The 22,415-nt window shown below is 41.6% G+C and overlaps 2 protein-coding genes and 2 pseudogenes across 4 annotated transcripts; 3 read left to right on the top strand and 1 right to left on the bottom strand.

The window, feature by feature from the left end:
- The first annotated feature begins 53 nt into the window (after positions 1–53).
- On the top strand, positions 54–815 carry LOC149828128 (agamous-like MADS-box protein AGL61). The gene has a single exon (XM_090018113.1). The coding sequence runs from the start codon at positions 54–56 to the stop codon at positions 813–815; it is 762 nt and encodes a 253-aa protein (XP_089874239.1).
- Positions 816–5,570: 4,755 nt separating this feature from the next.
- Positions 5,571–6,470, top strand: LOC149828127 (pleckstrin homology domain-containing protein 1 pseudogene; annotated as a pseudogene). Its single transcript, XR_016434000.1, has one exon. The product of XR_016434000.1 is annotated as a pleckstrin homology domain-containing protein 1 pseudogene (transcript).
- A 3,134-nt stretch (positions 6,471–9,604) lies between these two features.
- Positions 9,605–16,535, bottom strand: LOC149828126 (pentatricopeptide repeat-containing protein At2g29760, chloroplastic pseudogene; annotated as a pseudogene).
- Positions 16,536–19,057: 2,522 nt separating this feature from the next.
- On the top strand, positions 19,058–22,016 carry LOC149828125 (phosphoglucan, water dikinase, chloroplastic-like). 2 transcript variants are annotated; one of them, XM_090017401.1, is made up of 5 exons: positions 19,058–19,434; positions 20,344–20,368; positions 20,465–20,622; positions 20,697–21,161; positions 21,583–22,016. In XM_090017401.1, the coding sequence occupies exons 1-5, from the start codon at positions 19,225–19,227 to the stop codon at positions 21,790–21,792; spliced, it is 1,068 nt and encodes a 355-aa protein (XP_089873527.1). In that variant the 5' UTR covers positions 19,058–19,224; the 3' UTR covers positions 21,793–22,016. The 2 variants fall into 2 exon arrangements, with proteins under 2 accessions (XP_089873527.1, XP_089873528.1); XM_090017402.1 differs by having other exon boundaries at positions 21,530–21,725.
- Positions 22,017–22,415: the final 399 nt, after the last annotated feature.

Below are 22,415 nucleotides of genomic sequence, written 5' to 3'. Positions count from 1 at the left end.
GATCATCTTCAGTGACACCATTTGTTATGGTGAACAAAGAATCGAGGCCCAGAATGGGCCGTCAAAAGATTGAAATAAAGAAGATCCAGAACAAAGACAGTCGCCAGGTCTGCTTCTCAAAGCGCCGCAACGGCCTCATGAAGAAAGCCAGCGAGCTTTGCATCCTTTGTGGCGCCCAGGTCGCCGTCCTCGTCTTCTCCCCCGGTGGCAAGTCCTATTCTTTCGGCAGCCCTTCCGTAGACTCTGTCGTCAGCCGTTTCCTTGGCCGCTCGCCGCTGGCTGCCGAGCAAGCCGACCTGTCTGGAGCCATGAGAGAGCTCAACCAGCAGCACGATGAGCTCCTCCAACAGCTAGAAGCCGAGAGGAAGCGCCGGGCGGTCCTGCAGAAGCAGCACGAGAATGCTTGCCAGGCGCAGGACATGGCGTTATGGGATGTGGACGTGGATGACCTCAACGATGACCAACTGCAACACCTTCTGCTGGCCTTGCAGGAGCTGAGATCGACGCTGCAGAGCCGTGCCGAAGAGCTCACGCTCAAGATGCCTGCGCACGTCTGCATGGGTGTGGGATTCGATCCCAGCCATTCTTCTTCTTCTGTTCATGCTTCTTCCCTCATGGGTGGCTATGATTTTAGCACCAACAGTAACAACAGTTTGTTCGTTCCAATGACCAACAACGGGGGCTTCGTCGCCGGTGGTATTCGTCATAGCCAGATGCACGGTGCGAGTTATTTCCCTAACAATCAAGATGACGTATATACCGTTGATCTGACCAACTTAGGCTATGAGATTGATGGGATCAAGTATGGGTTTTAGCTTTCTGTCCTATTTTTTGTTTTTAGTTCCTTTCTTCGTTTTTCATTCTTTTCTTCTTTTTTTTTGCCTCTCCACGAGTTATTGGATACATAGTAGATTAGCAGTCGATCGGTTCATTTCATGGTTAGCTATGCTGAATTGTCAATATGCCCGGTGCATGGGAATCGTGGATGAATTGTCAATATTTCTGGTCATGAATGAAGAAGACTATATGATTTGATTTAGATTCTTTTGGTTGATATGGAAAGCTAGAAATTCATATAAAAAAATCTCAAAGCTAGAAGTAATGCATGGTGATCATCAGTAAGTTGTAATTCTAGAAACAGAAAAACTCTTGGTATTTGGTCACCTTAGATTTTGGATATCTACTCAAATTGCAACCATTCCAAATAGAATTAAAAGATGCACCCTCTTTTTTGGGATAATCCAAAAAGAAAACCCAATCACTGAGCACATTTGGTTGGCCTCCTCTGCATGCCCACTGGATGGTACACCCTACTTCAACCTTTTTTTTTTACTCGAAGAAACTGCCCCAAACTCATAGATTTAGCCAGGTACTTATGAACTCTGTCCATGTTGGCGTAAAACTCCGCGGGCTTACTTTTTCAGGGTGTGATGCCCATGGGATTTGAATCTAGACTGTCCATCAAACAGGCTAAGCCCCATCCCACTATGCCAAACCCCTTGGGTCTACACCCTACTTACAGCAAGGGATGTCACCCATGGGTTTCAAACTTGTGATGTTTCTTCAAATTGGTGACATTCACAAGTCTCCCTACAATATGTGTGCAGGGCAAAACTAAATGAAAGGCTGCCCTTATCTATTTTTATTATACTATATGCAAACTTTCTCGCAAAAACTAAGTTGGCCTCCTCAAGTTATACTATACGGGAACTGAACATATTATTAGGCTCCATAAATATAGTAATGCGTAGCTGCTCAAACGGAGGTCACTCATGCTGAGCATCCATCGCCCAGCGAGATGGACGCTCAGCATTTTTTTTACGAAAAAAACTTTTACTAGCGCTATTTTAGCACCAGTAAAGTCTAAAAGTGTATACTAAGACTTTTAATGATACTATTTTATCACTACAACATGAGTGACTTCTGTTTAAGCATTTAATGAGTGAGCAGTTATCAATTTTTGTGTGTATATATATATATATATATATATATATATATATATATATATATATATATATATATATATATAGAGAGAGAGAGAGAGAGAGAGAGAGAGAGAGAGAGAGAGACTTTTGTTCACTTCTATAATAAATTGAAAAGACAGTCTTATCCCATGGAAAGAAAATTTTGTTTTCTCTAAAGAACTGCTGTATATATATTATTAGTTGGTTTATGTTGCACCATGGAACGTAAAGGACAATAAACACGGGATGATTAGAAGTAGGGCCCGTGCTGGTGCAGCCTGGTTAGTGGACGAGCTTGACCACGTTTTTGATGGGCTGGGCCTGGGTCTAAACAGCCCACCAGTTTGACCCATGGGCCTAGCTTGGGTCAGGCCAAGCTAGGATACATGTTGTCTTGTATTCACATATTCCGCATTCATCTCCTTCAATGCATAGTTTTTTGTAGTAAAATATAAAGAAAAAAACTCAAGATAAATACAATTTTAAAAATACATTACCATAATTGTGTGTGTATACGAAGCCCACGGGACAGCCCTCGAGCTAGCCTGACCCGACATGCTATCTTGTCGGGTCAGGTTTAAGCCCAGTTTGAGTCAGGCTTTCTTTCAAAAACTAGGCCCAAGCCAGACCTATTGCTGGGCTACAGGCTACTCGAAGCCCACTCAGTCCGTTATCCAGCCTTCACTAGAAGTAGTTAACCCTTAGCTTGATCTATTGTTCACAACTAAGGAGGATATAGATACCTTCGTATTTTTTTAATAATCCACGTTAATGAGGATCCTCCAATCAACAAGTTATCCGAATCGTTGTCACGAGAGATAATATCAGTAATTTAAGGTAAGTTGAAATTATCGACAACATATTGCCATATTTTCAAAATATCACTATCATTCAAAACCTCACGATAATATCATGATATTTAAGTAATATTTTTGGGAAAAAAGTCTTATTTTTTAATATTTTAAGCCTTTTTTTTGTTTCTTTTATATTTTAAAACATTTTAAACCTGAATAAGGGCAATGTAGTCATACTCACTTTTTGCAAATGAGTTTCTGCCTTCTTTTTAGCAAAATGATCCTTGGATGAGGGTAGAAGAGTCATTTTCTTCAGTTTTTGCAAATTAATTTTTACCTTATTTTATATTTTGCAAAATGGTCTTTTGTAAGAGGCAGAACCATCAATTTACATGACCTTAACAGTTTCCGTTTAAGAATATAAAAGATGTTAACCTCAGCTACTAATTTGCAAGAGTTAATAAAAAGGAGGGGATCGATTTGCAAATGCGCACAAGGCGAGGACTAATTTGCAAATCAATGAAGAGGCAGACACTAATATGCAAAAACCTATATATTTATTATTTTCATTATTTTTTCTTTCAATCTCGATAAATGTATATGATTTAAACCTTTTTCTACCATTTGAATTATCTTATAAGTCCCCACCATATTACTTTTTTTTTTTACCAAATGAAGTATTTTCATTATTTTTTCTTTCAATCTCGATAAATGTATATGATTTAAACCTTTTTCTACCATTTGAATTATCTTATAAGTCCCCACCATATTACTTTTTTTTTTTACCAAATGAAGTATTTATATGTAAAGTGGCATTATCATAGTTATTGCTGATAAACAAGCTGAACCAACCGAACAAAGGGTATTCAAGTTGGGCTCATTCTTGCTGTGAGCTGAGCCGAGCTCTAGCTCACAATGAGCCTGAATTAAACAAGCCAATCTCAAGTTAACAAAAAGATGTATTTCTAAATTTGAAAATAGTATCAATTGGACTCTAATGGCTAACCCTACTTAGTCAAGCTCAAACTATCTTATTTACAAAATAAACAAAATAAGTACATTGTTTAAAGTTGTAAGTAAAGTCAAACACATGTAAAACATATATATATATATATATATGGTTAATATGTGCTACTAATGAAGGTACGGAACTAATGACTTTCTTAAAAAAAAAAAAAAAAAGGTACACAACTAATGAGCTAAAAATGATAGGTGCAAGTCGTATCTACTCAATCTAATCATATAAATGTGTTGAACATGGTTTGTTTGCTAAGGATATGTTGCTTTTCTGATGTAAAAATATGATCTTTTGAGTTATAAAATTTTGGCATATTGTGGGCCTTTGATTTTTGAATCCTTTAAAACTTAATTACTTGTCATAATCGCATGATTCAAAACAAGTTTTTTACTGAAAAAAATCATGTAGATCACATCCGTAACATTTGATCTACAAAAAATTAGAAATTTTAGAAAAAAGTGATTTCTACTCATTATAGTTTCGTACGTACATTATTAGCCAATATTTACCTATATATATATATTATTTTTTTTAAGAAAAATATGGCATCGGCGTGGATCCCCTCACCACCACCGGGGATCTTCGAGTACCATGATGCAAATGGGTTGGATCCAGTATTTGGGTTTTGTGATTTTTGGCTGTTGCAACGTGATCCATATTCGGCTGTCTCATGTATTTAACTGATCCAAATCCGACCCGTTTGCATACTCGATGTATTCAGACATGTGCAAGGATGAATACTATCTGCTTGTGGACAATTTTTCTCATGAGATGGGATCAGGTCAGAGTGAGCTATGACGATAATACTGTCTGAGCTGCTTTGGATGCCGTTGATTTCAAGATGAATGGCATTCAAACCTGTACAGATGAGATGGCACATAACTTGGATGGGCCCACTTTTTTCCATGTTGGCATCTGAATGGTTTAAAATGGACGGCTCACAATGAACCATATTTTCTGTTTGATGGGTGTAGTTCAATTTTAAGATGAACCTCATCCAAGACGCCTCTGACAGTGTTACCATCAAAGGTGCTTCTGGACTGATCCTCTCTCTTTTTCGTATTCATTTTTGGACTGTGATGATGAGGACAGATCCAAGTGGTTTGGCGTAGTGGGATGGGGGCCTATACCGTTTGACCTGCAGTCTAGGTTCAAATCTTATGGACGTCACTCTTGCGTAAGCCGAAGCTTGGCCGACTCCCTAGGTCGGTCGAGGGGATAAGCCATCGGAGTTTTACACCGACATGAACAGCGACCGTAAGTACGACCGGCCTGAGCCAGTATTAATCCGGCGACCTTTCCAATGCTTTACGTGCGGCGGCCTCCCCTCCCTGCGAGGTAAAACTTGGGGTCGATCGAGGACCTGGCCACCCAGCTTTACGTGCCCTAACAGCCCCTATGCTCCAACGAGATTCGATCCTGGGCCTTCAGCTTGACTGAAACCTGGCTCACCACATGGGGGTAACCACGGCATTTGGTGATTAGGAGGGAAAATCAGGGACCTTGACGAAATTTCTTTTACTAAAAAAAGCAAAAAATTAGGTGGAAAGGAAAACGAAAAAAAAAGGACGGCAAGGAGAGGAGTTGCCGTCATATTGCACATGACGTATATTACATCATCTCCCGAATCTCGAGAGAGATGTGCGGTGGATATTTAAAATAACTGACGATCCGTCATACGCACTATGACCGTAAGGGCTCTGGGGATTGGCAACGGCTAAACTCAGGCCGACTCTTTTTTTTTTTTTTGTTCTTCCACGCCCCGTGTCTCCGATAAAACTTCGCCAAAACCCGTCACTCGGACGAGAAAACACGTCTTTTCTTCCTCGATCGCCTCCTCGTCAATCTCATCATCACCCCCACCCAGAGAGAGAGAGAGAAAAGGGGAGCGAGCGATGGCGAGGCTGCTGGGATGGGGTCGTGTGGAGGACTACGGGGTGGATTTCTGGTCGAGCCCTGAGAGGGCCGGGTGGCTGATGAAGCAGGGCGAGTACATCAAGACCTGGCGCCGCCGGTGGTTCGTGCTGAAGCGAGGGAAGCTCTTCTGGTTCAAGGAGTCGCAGGTGACGAGGGCGTCCAGTCCCCGGGGCGTCGTCCCCGTGGGAACGTGCCTGACCGTCAAGGGCGCGGAGGACGTCCTCAACAAGCCCTTCGCCTTCGAGATCTCCACCAGCTCCGACACCATGTACTTCATCGCCGACTCCGACAATGAGAAGGAGGAGTGGATAAACTCCATCGGCCGCTCCATCGTCCAGCAGTCCCGATCCGTCACCGACTCTGAAGTCATCGACTACAACTCCAACTCCAACTCCAACAAGCGCGAACCCTAGCCGATCGCGGAAGCAGCAAGAACGCCAAATCAATCAGGCAAAACCGTCTCCTTTCCCTCTCTTTTTTTCTGTTGTTCGCAAGCCGATTCGGTGTGTGGGCCGAGAATTTCTGTGTGAAAAGGCTCTTTCTTGGACAGATCATCTCTGTGTTTCTCGCTCTCCGATCTCTGGTGTAGCAATTTGTTGTGCTTCTTCTTCTCTTTTTCTTGGTGTAATTTTGGCTTTTTCTTGTTTCTCTTGTGTATCTATACTACTGCGGTATCAGGAACGTTCTGATGAAGGTTTTTGTTCTTTAATTTCTCTTCGACTTTTTATGTAAATTATTTGTTTTTGTGTGAATAAATAAGAATTTTAGGTGTTTTAACCTTTTCTTTTTGTTTTGTTTTTTATGACATTCATTATGATATGGAGATCAGTGATGATTATTGATTCAAGGGAGCGTTCTGGGTGCTTCTTTTTTCTTCAATTCCTCTTGTTGTTCATTGCTAAAAGAATTCATCGATTGAGTCTTTTTTTTTGTTTTCTCTTCTGGCGAATATGGTGAAAGAAATTTGTGAAGAGCATCATTTTCGGTTTGAATTCTTTGATTTGTTTGCATGCCAAGTTGGGACGTGTAATATTACTCTGTTATTATTACCTTCAATTTTCCATTCCTTCGTGCTGCTGTTAGTTTTTTTTTTCTCATTTTTCCTAATCCCCTTACATAGGTTGACCTAATTCTCAGTGGATCATATTGGGGATTTGCAATATGACCTAAATCTGGTGGCCAAAGAGCTTGATGTTGAGGAAACTTTGGAAGAATTTATGCGAATCCATATTGTAGTTATGTGGTAGGAGTAGAAAACCTTTTTTCTTACTTGGGAAAGGAAAGCAATACTTGGGTTTTATCAGGACCAATGCTATGATCTTCTAGAATCCCGTGCAATTTCTGTTCATGGGTGTTTAGAAAGAATGGGCTGTATTTTAGACAAGTGGTTTGCCTAATCTCAAAAGAACTCATTGTGAACCCACTATTCAATGGCTAACTGATCTTGTAATTGTGGACTAGCCTTATATCTGATTGACGGGCCAGCTTATCTTGTTGCCATTAATGTGGGAGAGACTTGGTGAGTTTGTCATGTGAGATAAACCTGTAAACATGCAGCCTAATTGACACAATTCTTCAATGTGATATTGAATTTCTAAATGCTTAAGCAGTCTTAAATTTCAAACTTTAGTTAGACTGTAGATGCTTCCTATTTGGTTTTTCGATCAAGGGATTTACATTTTCAATAAGGAAATCAGGGAATAAGGTAGCCATAATATTTGTCTAATGAGAGATCTTTTGTTTTGATGTTGGTCGTAGCCTCATGCTCCTTTTCTCTCAGGTAAAGCAATGAAGTTCTATTTTATGCTAAAAGGGCTTGGGTGTCTTGCTTATATGTGCACCTTAGCATGTATTGGTAGTCTGGGGCGTTATATCAGGGATTGCTGAAGAATTGTGCTTCCTAGAAGTTCTTATTGAGAAGCTTCTCTTTTGAAACATCTACATACTCCTATAGACTCTTGTTTGGATACTTAAGTTACCATGTTCCAAAGCAAGTTCATTTTTCCTTTGAACTAGAAAGCATGTGAATGCATGCTAATTTGAGCACTTCTAAACCAGAAATAAAGTTTATAGATTTCATAGTCCGAAGGTGACTCGGTTTTCAGGTTCTCAATTTTAGGTAATGATCTCATGCATGACTCTGTGGCCTTATGATTTGGAACGAAATCATGTCTGTCTCTCCCTGATTTAGCTAAGAAATCTTTCCAGGAGGTCCAGGTTAATTTGTACCTCAGCACCTCCATTTTGTTTTACCTGGTATTCCTCATATCAGTACCAACTTTTATCTTTCTAATGTTCTTGCTATGTTCTTTGAGATACCTTAGTTCTCACATTATTTCCCAGGGAAAGCTTTCAGTTATAACTGCCTTTCATCCCCCTTCCTTATCAGATGAGGCTGCACTTCCTGATGCCCACCAGACCTAGAGTCTGATGTGCTGACATTTTTTGCACTTATGAAAGCAGATTCTTCAACTGAAGTCACCTTGTATTTGAAAGTACCATTGAGCTTAAGACAAGTGGAACAGACAGTAAACATGTAGATAGTTTTGTGTCGTCACAAAATGATGCGTCTCTAGACACACCATTTAACCCAGGAAGGACAACCAGTAAAGGTTTAGCGAGCATCAGTTGGTAAGGGAGGGATGATCCGGTTGGGATTCATGTGTTCTAACTATGCATGTGCACATAACGTTGAAAGAACTGATGTCTTGGCTCAATGAATACTTGGTGTTATTTTAAGTGGTTCTTCTAAATCCCACAGAAGTTGTTGAAGGATCAAAATATGTAATTCATGGTGCCATAATTAACATCTACTCATGTTCTCTACTTGTCAACGATCCTCAGAGTTCTGACGATCCTTGTGTGGTATATGCAGCACGTTGCATAGTTGTGTTTCCTTTCGACTTTCAAACCTCAAAAAAATACTCAGATCAAATTCAACATGACGGTCATTGAAACATTATGAAGCAGACCACTAAAGATCCTCACAATTATGAAGCAGCAACCAAGCTAACCTGATTTTTTTTAAGTGAAACATTACTTTGGTAAAAAGCAATGGCCAACTGATTTGGTGAAAAGAATCTCTCTCTCTCTCTCTCTCTCTCTCTCTCTCTCTCTCTCTCTCACACACACACACACACACACACACACACACAAAATGAAATATAATAAAGTAAAATAAAAAGAAGAAAAAAGGATAAAAGGTAGTTCACTGAGGTTATACGTGACAAACAAGAGAGATTTTTTCACTCTTTAAAAAAAAAGATTGGAATGTTGATCAACGCTGTTAGCATAATGCGAAGGAGAAATAGAATACAATCAACCCTCATTAAATTTTCAACAGTTGGGTCCTCCAGTAAATGTCTCTAGAGAGGAACCACAGATATTGCAAGCAAACTAATAGGATACTGTTGTTGGTAACGTTTAGAAGATCCTTGACAACTCAGTCAGCGACCTGCCGCATTGAATTAGGATCTAATGAATGCAGAGCCATGCTTCTTGGGCTCCATCAGCACTGGCCCAGTGGATTATTTGCACCAAAAGACATGAAATTCTTCACAATCCCAACTGTTGGATATATGATCGAAACAGCAGCTTTGGATGCGGCTACAAGTCGGATTCTATATGTGATGGAGTTTGAATATAATGAGGCAGCGCTACAGCAGCTAATGAGAATGGTGTACTGCAAATATCATCCTGATGCTGCAGTCGGATCTAATGAACAGATGATGTATGGTTATCACTTTACATTTCAATTGCTTTCTTAAAAGTCCTGGATGACTCTAAAATCCATTTGATGCTATAGACTGCACTTGAATGGTTCGTAGAGTTTGAGAACCCAAGAGCTCTCCCAGTCAGATATTGAGCCACGAGACATGACACATCTATTTTGCAGTTCAAATTCAGATTACTCACCAGTAATGCTTACAAGAGCAAGATCCCCCTTTGAAAATGATGGAATCGGTATCGTTCTCTCAAAAGAATTTCTTGATCGTAAATGACAGAGATCATTTTGGCAGCCAAGTGACAGTCACTGCATATGTGAAGGTTTTTCACTAGCTGAATTGGTGCCGGTGCAGATGTTGTGATAAGCCCGAAAGCAATTTGCCAATTTCTCACTGTGGAGATGCAGTGTCTGTTCTTTAGCATCGCCCTCTTCTATGTCTTGCAACAATTGCGACCTATTTGGCACATATCCTTGCAACTTCAATCTGGATATGATTTCATCTAATTTCGAATATTTCTCTGAGAATGAATGAATATATCTCCTACTAAAAACTCGTGGATAACTCCATCAACCTCAATTGAGCTACAACCAATCTCCTTCTTAAGACCTTTATCTTTCATCATTGTTCTCACTCGTGAAACTTTATCCCATTTCCCAGCTTTGGCGTATATGTTACCATCACATATGCCCCATCATTGGAAGGCTTTATTTCGAGTAATCTAGTGCAAGCACGCTTTCTGTTGAAGATAACCCTACAAAAATGATGTTCGTGATCCCTAGGGTTTGGATGAAGCCAATCCCACATATGTCACCAGATTGTTACCTGTTTTTCATATTTGAATCACCTCCTCATTCGTTGCCTATCTTTGTGTCCCTTATCAGCTGATCCCCTAATATGTAGCCGGTTGTTATGAGATTGCTGATTATCCTTATCAAGGATATCTGCCATCATCTCTCCCTCACACCTATATATAGGTGTGATGTGTTGTGACACGAAGAAATAATATTTTTACCATGTTTTCTCCCATGAACGTAGGCTCAATGCTAAACCACGTTATATTTTGTCCCCTCTTCTCTTGTCTTTAATCTTCTTTTATTTTATTATGGTATCAGAGTAGGATCGAACAATCGCATAACTTTCGCGGCGCGCATCTTGGCATTTGCCTATCTCCTTGTAGCCTTTGTGGATGGCAGAAAGAGAGAACGAGTTGAGTCATATCGGTCCTCCAATGCACATCACGTCGAAGATGATCGTGCAAGAGCAAAATTCCATGCTCAAGATCACCATCATGCCGTTGAATGGGTTCAACTACCTGGCATAGTCAAAAGTTGCCACTCTTTTCCTCAACGGAAAGTCCAAACTAAGCTTTGTCAATGGTAAGATTGTTCTTCCGAAATTCGAGGATCCGACATACGACGAGTGGGAGTCAGCAAACTACCTCGTCATGTCTTGGCTATTGAAATCCATGGATCCCGATATTGTTGAGCATTTTCTATACCTCGACACTGCCAAAGACATATGAGACTCCTTGAGAGATATCTATGGTGAGCAGAATAACCTTCCAAGAGTTTACCAACTCTAGCAAGATATCATTCACCTAGCCAAAGCGGATAAACTGTTTCACTCATATCTTAGCTCCCTACGTGCTATATGGGACGAAATGATTCTATACCGCCCGACCACCAACGACATAAATATCATAAAGAAGTGTGTCAAGGAAGACAATGTGTTCAAGACCTTTGCTGGCCTCGAACAAAACTATGATGACATGAGGAGCCAGATTCTCATGTTCAGGAAGTTACCTCGCTTTAACGAAGTTTACTCTATCATTCAACGAGAGAAAACTCACTAAAAAGTCATGAGCACTGATTACAGGCCTTATATCAAAAACCATGAGAAAGCTACTTTTTCTAACAATTATAGGGAGAGCTCGACCAACCCCATACTCAAACACGAAGAGCATGAGCACACACGAGGCCGAGTGAGACCTCATTGTAATTACTGCAAAAAACTTGGTCACTTAAAAGACAAGTGTTGGAACCTTCATGAATGCCCTAGACAACAAAAGTCACACACCAATGGCAAGAGTCCAAAGGCGGGAACCACCATAGATAACCTCATGTAACTCCTACAATAGATCAACAAATCCAACCTGGCAGTAATCCTCGAATATCAGAAAAAAGAAGCTACAGGTAACATGTTTATGCTAAGTTTCAAACTCATCAATTCCATGTGGGTCATTGACATCGATGCCACAGATCACATGACTGGTAAGGTCAATCTATTGACAAATCTTCGATCGGCCAACAAAAGCTCCATTAGCATCGCTATGGAATCACAGATCCCCATCCAGAACATTGGTGATATATCTCTCCTTAATGGCCCAAGCCTCTCAGAAGCTCTATATAACCTCTTTTTTCCTTCTAGCCTTACGTCCGTTAGCAAGATAACTGAAAGTCATAACTCTATTGCGATTTTTTCTTCTGAGCATGTGACTTTTTAAAACCTGAATACGAGAAAGGTGATTTGTAGAGGACACACGGCGGATGGGCTCTACTTCTTCGACGAGGAAAGCCAAGAACACATTATTCGCAAAACAACTAACATAAATAAAAAATGACACTCCAGACTCGAACATCTTGAATAGGATAATTTCCTGACATCTCATTATCTCAAAAGTCATGTGATGCATGTCAATACTCCAAACAAACTAGGATTCCCTTTTCTTTATCTGAAACAAAAAGCTATGAGAATTTTTTTCTTATTCATTCTGATGTATGGGGACCAACCCCCATTGAATCTTATTTCGGTTTTAGATACTTTATAAACTTCACTGATGATTGCTCACATGCCACTTGGGTATATTTGCTCAAACACAAGGATGAAGTCTTTGACACTTACAGAGAATTCGAGAATATGGTTGAGACTCAATTCAGTGCCAAGATCAAAATATTTCATTCAGATAATAGGACGAAGTACGTCAACACCAAGTTTACCAAACACCTCACTAGCCGTAGCATCACCCACCAAACTAGTTGCGTCAGCACACCCCAACAAAATGACATTGCCGAGTGCAAAAATAGAACTCTCTTGAAAGCCAAAGCCTTCATATTCCACATGAGCATCCCCAAGAGCTTTTGGGCAGATGCTATATCCATTGCCTGCTATGTAACTGTCTATCCAGTCAAGCCATCAACTACATGATTCCTATGAAAATGATTAGGAGGAAGAGCCTATCCATGTCACACCTACGGGTTTTCAAGTGTAAGTGCTTTGTTCAACTACAAGTGTGGCATAGAAACAAACTTGAAAGAAGAGCGACTAAGTGCATATTCTTGGGATACTCTTCCATAAAAAAAGGACACAAGTGCTATGACCCTCTGAACAAGAGACGCTTTTTCTCCCATGATGTCAAGTTCGAAGAACTCTATGGGGAGCGTCCATCGCATGTCAATGCCCCGATCCTACCTGCCATAGACATCATAGAGAACTCCCTCATCAAAATCGTTGACAATGCATTGTTCGAACATCCCAATGTCACTGAAGCCTCAACCAGTGTGGGTGCACAGGTGCCTGTTGAGAGTCTCATTGAGCAAGTTGTCATGCCACAAAAATCTGGCTGAACCACAAAATGACCCAGCAAATTGAGAGATTTTTATACCTACTTTGCCTCTGACTCCACCGATCACCCTATCGAGAGGCATGTATCGTTTGACGGCTTCTCAAATGCCTACCTCTCATACATCTACAAAGTGTACTTCAATATCGAACCATCCACATTCATTGAAGCCCATGCCCAAGAAGCGTGGAGAGCGGGCATGGACGAAGAACTTGCAACCTTAAAAAAGAATGAGACATGAGAAGTTGTCCCCCCTTCCTCTAGGCAAAAGACCAGTGGGATGTCAATGAACCTATAAAATCAAATATCGTAGCAACGAAATAATTAAATGGTACAATGCAAGACTTGTCACAAAAGGGTATACCCAGATGGAACAGACCGACTATCATGAGACATTTGCTCCAATTGCCAAAATAAATTCCATTACGATTCTTTTGTCAGTCACTGTCAATCAAAGATGGTCTCTATATCAACTTAATGTCAAGAACGCTTTTCTACATAGAGACCTCTAGGAAAAAGTATACATGAAACTACCTCCAGGATACCCCATTATGAGCAACAAGAGCCTTGCTTGCCAACTAAAGCAAGCATTGTACGGTCTCAAACAGTCATCCCGTGCATGATTCACAAAACTTAGCGATGCTCTTACACAGTTCAGTTTTCTTAGAAGCTCATCTGAGTACTCCATGTTCGGCAAAAAGAGCACCACAAGCAAAGTAATTATCCTCGTCTACGTGGACGATATCATCATAATAAGGGACAACCTCAAGTTAATCAACAACATTGAAGGCCCACCTACGTCAAAAATTTAAAATCAAAGACCTAGAAAAACTCTGCTACTTCCTTGGTATAGAGGTTGCCTATTTTGATAAAGAAATATTCTTGTGTCAAAGGAAATATGTCGTGGATTTACTCGAAAAAATTAACATGCTAAAAACGAAGCCCATCAATACACCGATCAATCAAAACCACAAGGTGACCAAGAATGATGGAGAACATGTTCGTGACATCAACAATTTTCAAAGACTCGTTGGACGCCTAATCTACCTCACAATCACGAGGCCCAACATCACATATGCTATCAACCAATTCATGCATGAACCAAGGATCCCCCACTTGGCCATCGCACACAGGATCCTAATATACATCAAGTCATCCCAAGGCAAAGGAATCCTCATAAATAGGTATAATCATACCAAAATTACAGAATATTTGAATGCCGACTGAGCAGGAGATCTGAATGACAAGAGGTCCACATCAAGGTATTGCACATTCGTGAAAAGAAATTTCGTTACATGGAGAAGCAAAAAACAAAACGTCGTGGCTAGATCTAGTGTGAAAGTCGAGTACAAATCAATAGCCTCTGTATCCTGCGAGTTGATATGGATTAAAGCTCTTCTATGCGACATGAGTTTTTTGAACACCGAGCCCATGAAATTAAAGTGTGACAATCAATCGGCCATTCATATCGGGGCAAATCCGGTTTTTCATGAACGGACAAAGCACATAGAAGTCGATTGTCATTTGATAAAAGAGAAGATTCACGCAGGGATCATATCCACCCCACACGTCAAGAGGGACAATAAGTTGACTGATATTCTCACTAAAGCCGTCGGTAGCGACAAGCTTCAAGACATCGAAATCAAGTTAAGATTGGTCAACATCGAGTCCCATCTTTAGGAGTATTGAAGATAACCCTATAATCACGACGTAATCCCTCCTGGGGTTTGGATGATGCCAATCCCACATATGTTGCCAAATTGTTACCTGTTTTTCACATTTGAATCACATCCTCATTAGTTGTTTACTTTTGTATCCCTTATCAGCTGATCTCTTAATATGTAGCCGGTTGTTATGAGATTGCTGATTATCCTTATCAAGGATATCAGCCATCGTCTCTCCCTCACACCTATATATAGGTGTGATGCTTCTTTATGTGTGCAGAACTAATATTTTTACCCTGTTTTCCCCGTGGATGTAGGCTCAATGCCGAACCACGTTATATTTTGTCCCCTCTTCTCTCCTCTTTAATCTCTTCTCGTTTTGTCACTCTCCTAACTTGACATTACCACAGACCATGCAGCCAATAAGGGGGGCGCTCCCCAGACAAGCATGAGGACCAATTGACATAGTTTCTATCAAATCGGCAGCCTCTTTTAGGAACCCAGCACGGCCAAGGATGTCAACCATGCATCCATAGTGTTCAATCTTGGGTTTTATACCATAAACACATGGCATGAGATCGAAATAACGCCTTCCTGCATCAATCAACCCACTCCCACTGTGACTGCAAGCACAGAGTAAGTTGGTGAAAGTTACTTCATTTGGCTTCACTCCTGCATCTTGCATTTGTGTGAACAGATCAATTGCTACATCCCCGTATCCATGCATCGCATACCCAGCAATCATGGCACTCCACACAAAGACCTCTTTTCTTTGCTGAATGGAACACTTCAACTGCCTTCTCTAGGTCACCACACTTGCTGTACATGTCTATCAATGCTGTCGTGAGATGAAAATTCAATTCAATGCCCTGCTTGCCTATAAAAGCATGAATCCAACTGCCCAAATCTAGCGTCCCCGACTGTGCACAAAACAGAGCATGCTCACGAAGGTGACTTGATCGGGCTTGATTTTCGTTTGCTGTAATTCATGGAAACAGGCTAAAGCATCCTTGGGTCGACCACCCTGCTCGTAGGCAGCTATCAAAGCATTCCATGTTGCAATATCTCGAGAAGGCATCTGATCAAACAATCGCTGTGAAGCCACAAAATCACCAAGTTTTGCATACCCCAAAATCATCGAAGTCCATGAGATGGTATCTCTCACAGGCATCCTATCAAACAACCGCTGAGCAGCAGCGACGTCTCCGCATTTAGTATACATATCAAGCATAGCATTACAAAATACTAAGCTCATAGCAATCTCATTCCTCTCGATGTAAGAGTGCATCCACCTGCTGAGGTCGAGATCACCTTTCTGAGTACAAGCAGAGATGACACCCACCAGAGTGAGATCATTGGCCTTCACCTTCACCTTCACCTTCACCTTCACCTTCTCCTTCTCCTCCTCCTCCTCCTCCTCCTCCTCCTCCATATGGCTAAAAAGCTCCAAGGCTGCGTCCCGCTGTTGGCTTTGCACATACCCAGTAATCATGGTGTTCCAAGAGACAACATCTCTCCGAGGACTCCTCACAAACACCTGGAAAGCTTGTTCCGGATCCCTGCAGCTTGCATAGAAATGAATGAGTGAATTGTTAATGAAAGCATCGTCATCAAGCCCATTCTTAAAGACCACACCATGTACAACCTTCCCTACATCAGCCAACTTAATCTCAGAACACGCCTTGATGACAAACGGAAACGTGAATTTGTTGGGTCGGATATTTTCTTCCAACATATCAGAGAAAAGGAGGGCGCTCTCCTTGGGTTTACCGCGAGAGGCATGTCTTCTGATCAAAATGTTCCACGTATAAGTTTGGTTGAAGAATTTCATCGAACACTCTGAGCGCATAATCAAGGCTGGAATGTTGAGAGAGAGAACAGCAAGTGAGCAACCTGCTGAGGGCATAGGGTTCGGAAACAAGACCCGTTTTTATCATAAAGGCATGAACTTGATTGATTTTGAGTCGTGGCGGTGCAGTTGTCTAGAATGCGTGGATGAGGTGGTCATCTGTGCCGATTTTGCTGTTGGGTATCGTTGCTTTTTCCTTCTGTAACGAAACTGCCGTGGATGGTTGCTGTAGGCAAGCTATGGACGCAAGAAGGGATTCTTCTCACGGAGTTGGCACTTTTAACTTGGAGGAAGATCAGAAGACTCTCTCCTTTTCAAGTCCTTGTATATTGAAGAAAGCATCAGCTAATGCCCCCTTGTAATTTGTGGGAATATCAATCTCTTCCTCTTCTACACCCACCGGGGTTGCCCAAGTGGCAGCAGGCTTGGGGAGAAGGTGCTGACCCCTTTCTCCCATGTTCGATTTCCTTCGAGTGTGCAGGTCCCTTTAACTGCTGAGAGCTCTGTAAGGGCTTGAGTGTCAATGGCCTTATTACAGGGGTTTACCTTTACCTCTGTAAGGGCTTGGGTGTCGACAAAGGTTCCTCATCATAAAAAGAAAAAAAATCTACCTCTTCTTGTTCTTTATAGGAAAATGTCATCGCATTCGGGAGCTCTTTCCTTTTCATATTGCATTAATAACATGATAATATCATAATAAAAATGTAATATTTTAAAATGTCACTTTTTTTCCCAAAATTGTATCCGTTTTGAAAACCTCACAAGAGATCTTCAAAAACTAGCCAACATTTGTAACTCAAATGATCCATAGTGTTGGCATGTTTTGGGCAACTAAATATCTCATGACACCAACCGGAGCTAGGCTTGAGACGTTGCAAGTTCGAATCCCAATGGTATAGTTGTATAACTGGTAGAGGGGGCTGCCTAACCTTAGTTTTTCTTTGTGAAATCATAGCATGACACCATTAAAATAATATTAAAAAGTATTTTTTGCCTGCAGGGTATCGAATTTCTGCCGATACTGATAACATTGGAAAAAAATAAATATCTCATGATCATCATGCAAACCAAGGTAGTGACTGTGATCTGATGTATGCTTTTGACGACAAAAAGATTAGTTAAAGTTCTTTGGCGTATTTTATATGTGCAATTCTCTCTTGTAAAGAAGATGAGAGTTATGACTCAAACGAATTAAATTAAAGCGTTTTTAATCGTTCCCAGATAATCCAAAATTAGGATAGGGATTGAAGTAGGGGTGGCAAAATCTGACACTATCCACCAACCCGACCCGACAACCCGCTTCTTAGCCGGGTTAGGGTTTGACTTTAACGGGTTTGTGTTGTAAACGGGTCGACCCACCTAACCCATTTATTAAACGGGTCGGGTTCATGTTAGGGGTATGCCAACCCGTCAACCCGGCTGACCCGTTTAATAAACGGGATTAGGCGAGCGGGTCAACCCGTTTACCCAAACCCGCCCGCCAACCCGTTTATCCGAACCCGACCTGCCAACCTGTTTACCCGACCCGACCCATTTATTAACGGGTTAACCGTGTCGTGTCAGGTTACCCGTTTAATAAATGGGTTAGGTTCGTGTTTGCCACAGCCGACCCATTTAATAAATGGGTCAGGTTCGTGTTGAGGTATGCTGACCGGCCAACCCGACCGGATTGCCACCCCTAGATTGAAGTGGTCCACTCCCCTGATATTATTATTACATTTGTGGAAAGTAGAAAACCCACATTTTAGCCGTTTCTCAATAAGGACGAATCAGAACCTTACTACAAATTAGAGGTGTCAACGGGTCAGGTTTACCCGGATCCAACAAAACCCTATAGAGTTCGGGTATGGTAACAAATAAGAAGGCCCGATTAAGACGGGTTCAGGCCCGAAGATCCGACTAATACATAGATCCCGGTGTTAAATTTTATACAAGACCTGGGCCCGACCTGAGTTCCCATTAATACCCGCATCTTTTCAATGTAAAAATGATAAAAAAATATTATTTTATTGAGTATGATTCGGGCCTGACTCATGTAGTTTTATCGGGTCCGGGTATGATTTCTCTTATAATAGACCAGACCTGATACCATACTAAAAAATCTAGTCCGTCTGGTTCCACCTGAGTCCAAACCAAACCCGATCCGACCCGTTAACACCCCCTACTACAAATGCATTCAAGGAAATCTCGGATACGTACATTGGACCTGATCTTTTACTCCCTTGCTTGCTGGGATCCGCCTGACTCGGAAATCCGAACCGAGAGAAGATCATTCCCTCTTCTTCCTGCAATCACATTGCACAAAAAAAATGTGTCCCCTCCACCTGTGCAGGTAACACCTGTGCGATTCAGCCGCCAGTAGGCCCCACCTTCTCTGACCAGTTCATATCTTCTGTGCACCTGATCTGGGACTCCCGAAATCGTGACCGTAGGATTCGAACTGCAAAACTAACAAAAAGTCCTGACTTTGAAAGGTCCCTCTCTCTCTCTCTCTCTCTCTCTCTCTCTCTCTCTCTCCCATCAGCAAAGCAAGTGCATCATCATAAATAAAGAAGAAGAGAGTGCTCACCTCCACTCCACGGCAACCTAGCCCCCTTTCCCCACTGTATTCTTCTGTTTTCGTGTCTGTTTCTGCATTTCTTCTGGTTGAAGAGCGAGCCGGCGACTCTCTATGGAAGCTCTGGGTGGCTGCTGCTTGCCCAAGATCCTTCTGGAAGGTTCCAGAAGAGATCCGCTCTCACTTGCTCGGAACCTGAACGTTCGTCTTGCTCTTTGCCGTCCCTTCTCTCCGATGTTTCGTGGTGATCCTTTGAAGCCGACGCGCGTCTGCCTCGAACCTCCTAGGTCGTCCCCGACTCCTGAGTTCTCCGGCGGGAAGGAGGTACTCTTTTTTTTCTCTAGGGAGACTTGTTTGGTTGAGCTTTGATCTCGGTCTCCATTTGGTTGTTTCCTTGTTCTTGGTTCGTATTATGCTTGTTTTTTGAAGCATATCTTGAAAATGTTTCAGAAACCATCTTCTCGTGTCCCCTTTTTTTTGTTGGGTTTGATAATGATTCGGAGAATCTTCTGTTAGTTCTTTGGGGAAACGTTGGGGCCTTACTATGTTGTTTTTGGGCCGACTGAGTCTTGGCTTGAGTACCAGCACTAATGCACGGTATCGCATCAGAGCTCTCTGAAGTTAAGGCTACTTGGGTGAGAGTAGTCCTCGTATTGCACCCCCTTAAATCATCAAAATATTTTATTCCTCAAAAGAAAAGTGGGAAAAGGAGGGCTACGTTTTCTCATTGTAAATTGTGATATCGCTCTTCTCTTCTCCTCTTGCTTTTCGTCTGCGTTTCTTGTTTTTTTCTTTCTGACATTTTTTCTAGAGTAATACGAGTATTGCGTTAGATTTTAATGTTCATCTCTGTGAGACGATGATTTGGGTATGACTATCAGAACAAAACAAACAAGAAATCATGTTGGGTTCATAAATTGAGAAGGGGCACCTGACGTTTCTTCCGAATTGTACCTAGCCTAGCTAACATCCTTTCCGATCAGCAGTTGGATCAGTGGTATTGACGAAACAGAGTCGGCTTATTCGATGAATCAAATCTTGGTTTTCTTGGTCGCTTTACAATATTCATTGGCAATCTGACAGCCATTTGTGGAATAGTAGGAATTCTGTACTTGGTGTTGGATTTAGTTGACATTTTCTGCTTCATGAACCATTATTTCCATTGACTAACAGCCTCTGTCCTACTTCGTTTTTGTTTTTGTTTTGTTTTTTTGTTTTCCTTTTCCCCCTCAGGTTGGTTCTGGCACCCATGAAGCAAGTAGGATTCTTTTCCATCTTATAAACTGAATTTGATTGTAAAGTTTGTTCCTTGAGCATTTGATGAATCGTTCGCTCTCTGCTCATGGGTTAACAGGTGAATCGACTATCCATATTAGATTTGTTTTGCAAAGAGAATGCTCATTCGGTCAGCAATTTTTTCTTGTTGGTGAAGATCCAATATTTGGTTCATGGGACCCATCTGCAGCCATTCCTATGGAATGGTCTGAAGGTCATATCTGGACAGTAGAACTGGTGAGAAAGAACAACATGGATCTTTGCAGCGAATTATTTCCTGTTCTTAAACTAACGGTTGTATTCTGAAACAGGATATCCCGATTGGGAGTAAGACTCGGTTCAAGTTCATACTGAAGGATGTGTCTGGAAAAGTTGTGTGGCAACCTGGGCCAGACCGGGTTCTAAAGTTGTGGGAAACAGCGAGGACAATAATAGTAAATGAAGATTGGGAGTCCCCTGAACTTCAGAAGCCAATGGAGGAGTCCCCTGAAGTTAAGAAGGCCACAGAGGAGGTGCCTGACAATCCACTCAACCAAATTCTTGCAGAAGCAGAGGTGAAAAGTAGCAGCTTAGCCGAGGTCCACGAGGCCACGATGGATGACTTCATGGAGAACGCTGAAGGTCCTGTTCTAGTTCCAGGTCTGTCTTCTAAGTCCATACTTGGTACTGCAGAGGAAAGTTCTGAACAAGATGAAACCACAACTGAAGTTGAAACTTCTGCTATTACTGGGGAGCAGTTGACTCCCATTGAGGCTTCTGATCATAGCATCCTTGAGGTAGGTGTTTGATAACATGAATTCCCTCATTTTCATGGCCTTACTAGAAAATTAGCTTTCTGTAGTGTTTTTCTTAGCCCATTCTTGCACGAGAACTGTTGCATTTGTATACCTTTGCACCTTGTTCATGAGTATGAATGACCTATATGTTGCACCTCATGGCTTTTCAACCGAGCTTGGGTGTGTTCCTGCTGAATGGAGTGTAAAAAATTGCGGATCTGAGCTCAGCTGCTCAATTTCTCAAAGATCAATCTGTTAATGCATAAAGCCAGTCTTCTTTCAATAATTCATATGAGAATGACTTGAACCGGTTATTCTAATTCAAACATCTGGATGGTTTTCTTAATGCAAATGTCTGCATTTTATAGACTGGTCACAGGCCTTGACTTCCTCTCTTGTCTTCTATAAATCTTCAAATCAGTCATGTGGAAAACCCGAAGCACAGCCATCCAGTGGAAAGCTTGGAGAAGGACCAACTATGATGAACCTCCAAGAGGACGAAGAAAACTTCCCTTTAGCAGGCATGGCGGACATTCAACCGGCTGCTTCTGTCTCGCAAAATAACATTGAATGGGACATCCAGGACCTTTCTAAGCTCTTGTTGGGTTTCGGTCTCCAGCTTGAAGAATAAACTACAGGCACAAAAAACTTTAGTTTTGCGCTGAATTGCAGCTGAGTATCAGCATTTTAGATGGTTACTTTTCGGGCTCATATAGCATTCTACAGATGAGCCCATGTAAGTGAAAGTTAGGAAGCTCCCAGGGAACCGTTGCTGTAAACATTAATGCAAGCTGCAGCAATCTTACTCGTTGTTGCTCTTATACTTTTAATTCTTGAATTACATTTCTTTGCCAACTTGTTTGCCTGTCCGGTTTGAAGGCCTATCAAATTTTGCTACAGTCCAGGATCCTAAATTCTTTGGCTTAACATGGCCTCCAGAGTTGGACAGGTGAATGCTGTGCATGTCATTTTTCTACGGATGTTCAAGCTTATTGTTTCCACTGTTAGGTTCTGTTTGGGAGCCTTCAGTCGGCGGATTCCCCAGTGCTCTCTGCTGTTTGGGAGCAGTGGTGTTACCAAAACACTGCATTGAGAATGGAATTGGCGGCCTGAGCACCACATTTCAACACCATTTACAAGAGAATGTTTTTGGCAACTCCATCTCAAACGCCAAGTAGTGGCAATACAACATTTTCCCAAACATTAGATCCAATTCTATTGAAAGGAATCAGTTGCACGGCTAGTTTCACCTTT

Source organism: Nuphar pumila, chromosome 9 (genome assembly GCF_984573655.1).
Source record: "Nuphar pumila chromosome 9, dmNupPumi1.hap1.1, whole genome shotgun sequence".
Taxonomy (NCBI): domain Eukaryota; kingdom Viridiplantae; phylum Streptophyta; class Magnoliopsida; order Nymphaeales; family Nymphaeaceae; genus Nuphar; species Nuphar pumila.
This window is presented reverse-complemented; position numbering and strand designations above follow the sequence as displayed.